General features: G+C 33.8%; 1 protein-coding gene across 4 annotated transcripts; it reads right to left on the reverse strand.

The window, feature by feature from the left end:
* Positions 1 to 1,901: 1,901 nt before the first annotated feature.
* Positions 1,902 to 5,475, reverse strand: LOC111495446 (serine/threonine-protein kinase AFC2-like). Of its 4 annotated transcripts, XR_002720302.1 has the most exons (12): positions 5,245 to 5,475; positions 4,483 to 4,675; positions 3,978 to 4,158; positions 3,840 to 3,888; positions 3,631 to 3,745; positions 3,319 to 3,410; positions 3,044 to 3,200; positions 2,889 to 2,953; positions 2,680 to 2,777; positions 2,488 to 2,590; positions 2,129 to 2,396; positions 1,902 to 2,092 (listed from the first exon to the last, which is right to left on the reverse strand). XR_002720302.1 is itself a non-coding variant. In XM_023145492.1 (11 exons), exons 1-11 carry the CDS (start codon positions 5,344 to 5,346, stop codon positions 2,250 to 2,252), a joined length of 1,302 nt encoding a protein of 433 aa, XP_023001260.1. In that variant the 5' UTR covers positions 5,347 to 5,475; the 3' UTR covers positions 1,902 to 2,249. The 4 variants fall into 4 exon arrangements, 3 of the variants coding, with proteins under 3 accessions (XP_023001260.1, XP_023001261.1, XP_023001262.1); XM_023145492.1 differs by having other exon boundaries at positions 1,902 to 2,396; XM_023145493.1 differs by lacking the exon at positions 4,483 to 4,675 and having other exon boundaries at positions 1,902 to 2,396; positions 5,245 to 5,469.
* Positions 5,476 to 9,133: the final 3,658 nt, after the last annotated feature.

Consider the following 9,133-nt stretch of genomic DNA (forward strand, 5'->3'; position numbering starts at 1 on the left):
TACTATCACATCTTGTTGGCAAACCATCTTTTTGGCCCATTACCTATCATCATAAGCTTTACGGTTTTAAAACACGTCTACTAAAAAGAGTGTTCTGTTTTCCACTCCGGCTAAGGTGGGATCTCACAATCCACTTCTTTAAAGGTCAATATCCTTGTTGGCACATCACTGTTTGGCTTCTGATACCATTTGTAACGACCCAAACTTACCACTAATAGATATTATTCGTTTTGACTCATTACGTATCAACAACCGTCTCACATTATAAATTTTATTTTGAAAAAAACATATGGATGTTGTAAGTTATCTAAATGAGAAAGATAAATCATGATCTTAGTTCATTGCATGATTGTTCAGAAGGGGGAAAAAAGAATTGTATTTATATATGATAATGTTGGCATCGGTGGAGATGAGGCGGTGAGGACAGCAGAGAGATTAGGCCGATTCATTTTCCAACTCCGGCGGTGCCACCGCATGCTAAATAATCCAAATTTTTACCGATACATCGCGTTAAGAGTGTCATTTTCTAACTTATATGGTAACCTTGGAACCAATAAATTTACTAAGTTTGGGGTAAAAATGGATTGATGGTTAAATTTTGATTTTTTTTTTTTTTTTTTTTTCGTTTTAGTTATAAAGATATGAGGTAAATCATTATAACCACCCATGTTCCAAGATTCAAATTTTAAATTTGGAATTTGATTGTTTTAACCTTCTCCTATTTTTCATGTAAGATAATCATAGAGTTCATGTGATTGGGTTATCGAAAAGAAGATGTACCTTATTGATATAGGTTGTGACTTTCAATTCTCTTAAGTTTTTCTTTATCCTGTCTTCAGAATTCCTTTCATTGGAATATAGTCCCGATTCATTCATGTACCTCTCATTTACTCGAGTATCACATAAATTATGTTTAGGTTAAGCTTTTCAATGTAAAACTAAATTCGAACATCTAACTTTTTTTTGTTGTAAATGTATGACATATTAGAGTTAAAAGCATTTTGTTTTTATTCACCAAAAACAGCCGCGAGGATGCAAACCTCTCAGATTATAACGTTATATGTTTGCTACTTTTTTTACAAAGATATTACCATTTGACCAAACATTGTTATTAGCCTTTTGTTCAAAGGAAAACACTTTATTTGGTAACAGTGGCCATAAATATATAGATTTACGAGGGAATTTGTAGACAGATGATGATTTGCTGGTTATGGATGATAAGATAAAGAGAATGGGTTTTAATTTGTTGAATGAAAACGACCAAATTCATTGTTTTGGAAGGTAACTTATTAGAGAACCCAACTGAGGCGTATATTTCTTTCAAAAAAAAAAAAAGGATGATCTTTCCCCAATTTCAATTCCATGTATACCTTACAAGGGAAACACTATCATTAAATAGATACGAAAATAAAATGAAAAATTTTTAGTTTGTTGGTGTTCTAAATCTCTCTTGCCACAATTGCACGTTTCTAGTTGATTAGATCTAAAGGATCTACATTTACTTTCCTAACACCAAGTGAGTCAAGCAAACCAATTTATGATAACCCATCCAAACAAGCACGAGCTTAGATGAAGGAAGTTCAGTTTGAACTCAATCCGAAGATGGTTCTGAAGTACGTCGAATTAAAACAAGAATAATTATTTGAGAAAAACGAAGTATTTAATATCTTCTCACCAAGGGAACTCGTGGAAATACACATTTGGTTACCAAGTCGTTTGGTTAAGAACATAAATATCTCTGAACATACAAAATTGTAAATGAGCAAGCCTTTATGAACGATACTTTTTATTCAAAATCAACAATTCAAGGAGTTTAAGATTCTATTAACGTTTTTGGAATACATTTTCACTATAGTAACTCACAAAAATTAATAAAATTATGTATCACAATTCCAATAGTCTTTTATGATAATCTTGAAGGAATGGACGGCAAATGTTATAAAATGTTAGTGTATATTCTTCTAAACAAGTTAAAACATTAGTAATCAACTGAACTGCAATTAAGCACAAATAGTGCTTGAATTGCAAGCCTCTGATAGGAGTCAGCGTATCTATTTACAACATCACGGCAAAATACTCGGTCTCTTAGAGCCATACAAAGGCACATCATCATACAAAGGCACATCACCATACAAAGGCACATCACCATCATCGATCAACAGACACGCAGCTGTACAGTTGCATGAAGACGTTGGGTGTTTGAAAAATAAAACCAAATACCAGTTCGTTAATTAAACACAGCACAGCTACTATCTCCTCAAGGGATCCCTTGTAAAGAACGGGTGCCTTAGGGCTTCACGAGCCGTTAGTCTATGTGTGGGATCATATCGAAGCAACCCTTGCACGAGATGAATTAATTCCCCAGCCGAATGGTCCACATGCTGCATTATCAGGTTCTGCATTCGATTTCAAAAGATAATTAGTGTGAAGTGGCGACAAAAAGGTTCAGTCCAATCAAACAAATAAGACACTAATAAAAATACAAACCGGTAAACGGAGCAGCTTTTGAACGGCCTTGATACTATCCCTCGAAGTAGCACCTTCCGGCCAATCTAATCTACCTCTTCTTACGTATTTTTCAGCATGCCGACTAAGGAAACATTCAAAAAAACAAAAAAATCAGAATTTTGATTCTTGACGACTCAACACCAAGAAAATAAAAGATGAGAAATAACTCACTCTACTCTTTTCAGCATCTCTTGCGGCAGTGGACCAAGCACCCGCTCCATCATTGCCAAGTGCTCCAAATTCTCATGAGTTTGAAACAGTGCTTCACCCTAAAAAATATTTTGTATTGAAAATTACATTACACAATACAACACTTGGATGAATAGACAAAAAAAGGATATATTGAAATAGACAAATTACAAGACAAAAGAAGCACATACCGAGCACAGTTCAACAAGGATACAGCCAACACTCCATATATCACAAGGAAAACTCCATCCAATACCTAAAAGATAAACGTGGTTAAGCCATGCCACTCTAACACAAATCAGAAAAATCGAGAAGTGAACTATGAAACATGATCAAAATTCCTTACCAAGAATAACCTCTGGAGCTCTATAATGCCGGGTTGATACAATGTAATTCTGATCTTGACGATCATAAGTGGTGCTGCCAAAATCAATCACCTTAATAAAACTTGACTTGGGCACTCTTTTGAAGTTGGAACTATCCCTTGGTGATCGAGAAAAATTCTGACACAAGCATAAATAATGAGTAACAAGAACTTCATTTAGCTGGTAATTGGTCTTTCACAATAAGAACCACCAGAAATACAGATTACAAACAAGATCCAAAACAAGCTATAAGTACCTTGTAGTCATGTACTTTCATATAATCTGCAGAGACCAACAGTATATTCTCTGGCTTCAAGTCAGTATGTATCATTCGTAGATCATGCATGACTGCAATTCAAAGGTCAAAGAAATTATTAGGATACAAGACACAAAATAAAAGGAGACCGACTCATCATACCATTTAAATGAAATTACAAAAATGGAACATGCAGCAGATGCAAATAGTCATTTTAGCTTAAAGAAATCTGTGGAGTTAATGTTTTGTGACACACAAAAGGACAATAAGAATGGGAAAAGAAAGGACTTGGTTCAATAAAATACTACACACATGCTACACATTCCAACAGTTGTCTGCCAATGTCACGAACTAGGTCAATGGGAAAGGAGCGATAATTGTTTTTCCGTAGAAAATCGTATAAGCTTGGCCCAAGCTTCTCAAACACCTGTTGACACCATTTAAGTTCACCCACAAATTTTAACTCCCCATATTTGGTGAATCGGGGAAATTAATCCATGATAAAACAGCCTTATACTTACAATACAAATATGGTTACGATAGTCAAACCAGTTCCGTATTTGAACACAACTGCAAGGAATAGAGCAATTTAACCATAGCCACAAAGATGACAAAAGTCACAGAGTGACAACAATGGCATAAAGGAGAGACAGACTCACCGGTTGCCACCTTTATCATGCTTTCCAAGCTGTTGCAACACTTCAATTTCTATCATAGCTGCATCACGATATTTCCTGATTCCACGCACAATTTTTATTGCAACCATTTCCTTCCTTTCTCTGTCCCAGCATTCCAACACCTGTCCAAAAGTACCTTCTCCCATTTTGCTGTGTATTTTATCTGCCACAGAAGAAAAAGAATTGACAGAGTAAGGAAATAGATATTTCCCAAAATCTCACCAGCCTTCCACCATTCTAAAAAAGTGATAATTATGAAAAGAAAAAAAAACCATAACTAATGGCTGAATGTTCAGTTTAAAATTAAATAAACATGGGTGATCATGATGGATATTATTTTAAATACAATTTATGGGAGGATGCAAAATTTGAGGATATAGCAAACATTTAAAATGAGATGAGGAACTAAATTATACGAGCAAATTTCTACATTGATCAATTTTGATAACGCATAAAAATTTGTCTAATCATAGTCAAGTGTAATTACAGCGAGAAGTTAAATTTTCTCCAAGCGCAAACATGTAATGTCCATCTTTGTCATCTTCTCGCCAGGGGGGAGAACCATTTCGAGCCACTCCCTTAACAAATAGTGGATTAGAAGAATGATCTGAAGGTGCTCTTGAAGATGCAAAGCTTGGCATATTCGCAATCTCTTGTCCACAACAAATTCCTACCTGAGCCTACACACAGTCACCCATTCATGTAAAAGTTTGCCCTTCCTAAACCTAATATCCTCACCCAAAGTCTTCATTTTGTATAACACAAGAAATTATAAGATTTTGTTGGAAAAATGAAAAAAAATATACATATAAGCCAGATGCATGGTAGACAGACATGTACGAGGTATAAAATAAAGGGAGACCCCTAAGTAAAACAAATTGTGGAATGGATCAATAACAGATAATCAATATGAAGAGACAATTCGGAGTTAACCATCCATCTGAATAAAGAACAATACTTACCTGATCTTCTTTTGAGCTTACAAATAAAATAAAAATACGTTAACACAACAGATCAGTAAATAAACTTCAAGAAAATAACCTCGACTCATAGAACCTATCGAGAATACTGAATCACAAAAAATTTAAAAAAAAACGTAAATCAACCAAGGTAAATCTAATAACAAAAAGATTATACCCCGGTGTGCGACACAAACATACCTAATCAAAGAAAAACCCAGAAGATGTAGCTCTACAAAACAAAAATCAACATAAAAATCAGATCTGAAAGAGAGGATCGGAGATTATACCTTAGCGGCCTCGGGGACAACGTCCCAGCCCAAGCGAGCCCTCTTTCGGGGCCTGCGATCAAGATGTGTGTGAGGAAACTCGATCATGCGCTCCATCTCCATGATCTCGCAGAAAAAAGAAGAGCCTTGAAAAGGAGAAGAGAATTGAAAAACCAGATTTCCGGGGGCTTTGAAGAGGGAGATGAGAAGAAATATTCTTCCGCAGAAAGAAATTTGTGGAATGGAATCGAAACGCAACCCTAATTTTAACCTAACAACGAAGCATGTGGAGGATGAGAGGAAATCTAACCGTCCACGTTGCGGAGAAGAAACCGTAGATTTAGAGAGAATCTCTTTTCCCAAACTCGGTCAATGATTTTAATAACCAATCCAGGGTTAATCCTAACCATGGTTCAGTTAGCTTTTCTTTTTTGTGTTCAAAAGTATATGCTTCACGGAATAGGATAAGATACCAAATTTCTAGAAAAAAAAAAAAAAAACATACAAATTAAATTATAAAAAATAAAATCTTCAATTACTTACGTGGGCCTAGTTCTGGGCCTTTGACTGGGAATATTATTGGACCTAAATTCTCTATAATGGGCTTTGCTTGGTTACAAGCATGGGCCTTTTTCAGAAAAAGTAGGATTCTTGCTAGCCAGCTGGGTGTCCACGGGTGAGGACGTAAAAGACTTTTCACTCTCCTAAATCAAATAATATTTAATAAGTACAAATATAATATGAAATATAATTTCTAAAAAGTTTAATTTTAATAATAATTTTATGTATAAAAAAAATAAATATCCCTCGTTTAAATGTGATTCAACCGAAAGTTTGGGGCAGATTCCTATAGAGCTCTTGTTCGATACGTTAAATGAACACATCTACCACACAACTGATACACTGAATTAAAACACTGAACATAATTAAAAAAAATACTCAAAATTTTGATTAAGGTAACCCAGTAATGATATTAATTATATGAATGACCTTTGCAATATGAAGAAGATATGTTACTCGATTCTTTCCAAATGCTACTAACCTAATAATGTGAATAATAATCATCAATTTCTGAGTTTAATGACATTTCCAAACAAAGGTTACGAAATTCATTAGTTTTACCCTATAAATTACCGTTATGTTCGTATAATTTTTGTCAAACATGAAGAACATGTCTTCTTCCTCTCCAATTCTAATGACTTTTACTCTTGTTTTGTTATCTCTTTTCAGCCTCTCGATGTTAGTCGGAGCAAACGAGAGCTTTACTCATAATATTTGCAACAAGCTTCAATATAATGGAGTCTCCAAGGTGTGCATTTCTGAGGTTGATTCGGATCATCGTGAAGATTTGAAGTCAAGTATGATAGGTCTTCTAACCATATTCGTGAATCATAGTATCAGTAATTTTAACGACAATATCGTGTTTCTTAAAAGAGAGATCAATTCCGGGGGATTTGTTGGTGAAAAAAGAGACATGTTTGAAACATGTTTGGATAACTTTGAAAGAGGAACGAATGATTTGCAAAAGTCGATGCAGATACTGCTAACACAAACGAGGATAGACGTGTATCAATTGCCGACAACCAATATGGAAAAATACGTAAGTCAGTGTGTGGAAAATTATGAAGATATCCCTGTCCCTCGTGAATGGCGGTCTCGTTACTACACTTCATGGAATTTATTGAATCTTATTTTAGCAATGACTAATCTCATTAAATGTAATAGTTCATTCCCATGTAACCATTGATTAATACAATAGCAATAAACCTATCCGTTTGAATTTTCAATAAACGATACTTACATTGTCTCCTAATCCCTCTTATAAGACCATCTCACACGTCTAAAGGGTACACCAGTTTCTGGTAACCCTGGGATATTAAGTTTAGAGCCCACTTAGTTCGCTACGTTGACCATTTTGCAAGAGCGACCCCAAAATTAAAAAATGGTTGGCGTTGAAAAGTCTCTCCAAGGATGTTCATTTCTTGATCGGCCATTATGCTGCAATTTTGAAATGAGAAGCCACTCTTTTGATGTCTATAAACTTTGCATGTCACACCTATGCCCGGACCTCAATTGTTGAACTCAGCATAAAATTTGTTGGGTTTATGTTAGTCATCTAGAAATGACTCCATAAACACAACAGTTGAATATTGTCTCCATGGCCGACTTAGATAGTGATATAGTTTTGAAAGAAGTCGTAAATATTGTCCACTCTTCACAATGCTATACTATTGTCCACTTTGAGATCGAGAAAAATTCTCAAAGCTTAAATGTTGTGCCATAAAATTGTCACCTTTAACCATGGCAGAATTCTCTGAGCTCAAATGTTGTGTCATAAAATTGTCACATTTAATTTCTCACCACTGCAACAATTAAAAATAAAGAAATTAGTAAAAATTAAAAAAATTAAATAATATATATGAATTTTTAAGTATTAAAAATGGCTCAAAATAAAATATATATAGCAACAAAACAAACATTAAACATATACGATGAAGTTGTAGCTTACGAGAAGTTGCCAAATTCACAGGTTCAAAACCAATGCTACAGCTCCTATTGTCAACAATGAGACGGTAGTAGTTGCATCATCATCTATTAATGCAATTGAAAGTCTTTAGCAACGGTTCAAACTTCAACATGCTCCTTATATACGTCAGGTTTCACGTGAATGTAAAATCGTTAATTTACGCCGTTGTTATGACGGTAACTATACTTTTAAAATCTCCACTTCCGAACAAACAACATTAAAAACCATGCAAAAAAAGGTACAAGAAAACACGTAAAGACGAATATTAGATAAAACCGAGATTTCGTCTCAAAATCATTTGAGAACAAGAATGCTCATCCGTGCCTTTCTTCCTACACAAGATCTTCAAATCAAGAACAAAGAACAAAATGGTTGAAAGTGTAAACATAAAGAAAGGAAAGGATATGAAGGTTGTAAGCCAATGGAAGCAGTATTTATATTAGTTAATATAAATAATGGTCTGAGGATATGATATTACCTATAAAAAAAAATATAAAATAAATTATTAATGATATTTACCGAATAAAGAAGAAAATCAGCTTAATAAATGACAGTTGGCAAATATGGAAAGATATGTTACTCACTTATAGCCAAATGCTAAAAGCCTAATGTCACACATAATTTCCATTTTTCCAAAACTTTCTTCATTTAACCTCTTTTTTATGATTCTTTTAATTAATAGGCTGATTTTCTTATCTAAATAAAGATTTAAATCTCTCTCGATTAATAATCGCACCGATAAATTGGTAGAATTTAATGAATGAATTAGGTTTCCGAGTTCTTTTAGGTATCTAAAGACATTTTGAAGTTTATATAAAGTCGTCGATTTCTTTGGATACTAGACATTAGGATTGATTTTATTTGACTGATCGAATCCAATTCTTACCAACTTCGGCGGTCAGTTTATGGTTCGGGTTGGTTAGGGTCCTCATCGAAGTTTGAGGATGTTCAAATTGATCCGATCAACCGATATCTTTTTTTAATTAATATGTTGTATTTTCCTTAGTTGTGAATTAGTATATATATTTTTTTTACTATATAATACCTTAATTAAGTTTAGGTTATAACAATTGAGCTAAATTAAATGTTTTTAATCAATATTATAATATACTTTAATTTATATTAACTTTTTATTAGAAGTTATTATATTGATTCTCATTATAGCTAAAACAAGCCAAAGATGTTATCAACGTAAGACGACGCCGTTTGGTTGTTGAATATGGTAGATATTTTAATTGTTCTTGGCACTGTATTAATGATTAGATTTTAGAAAATGGTTGTTTGGAGAAATCCTAAGCCTCCACCTCTCCCACGCTTGTCTTTTTCAAAATGTAAAAAAAAAAAAAAAAAAAAAAAAAAAAAAAAAAAAAAAAAAAAAAAAAA

Source organism: Cucurbita maxima, unplaced genomic scaffold (assembly GCF_002738345.1).
Source record: "Cucurbita maxima cultivar Rimu unplaced genomic scaffold, Cmax_1.0 Cma_Scf00021, whole genome shotgun sequence".
Classification (NCBI taxonomy): Eukaryota; Viridiplantae; Streptophyta; class Magnoliopsida; order Cucurbitales; family Cucurbitaceae; genus Cucurbita; species Cucurbita maxima.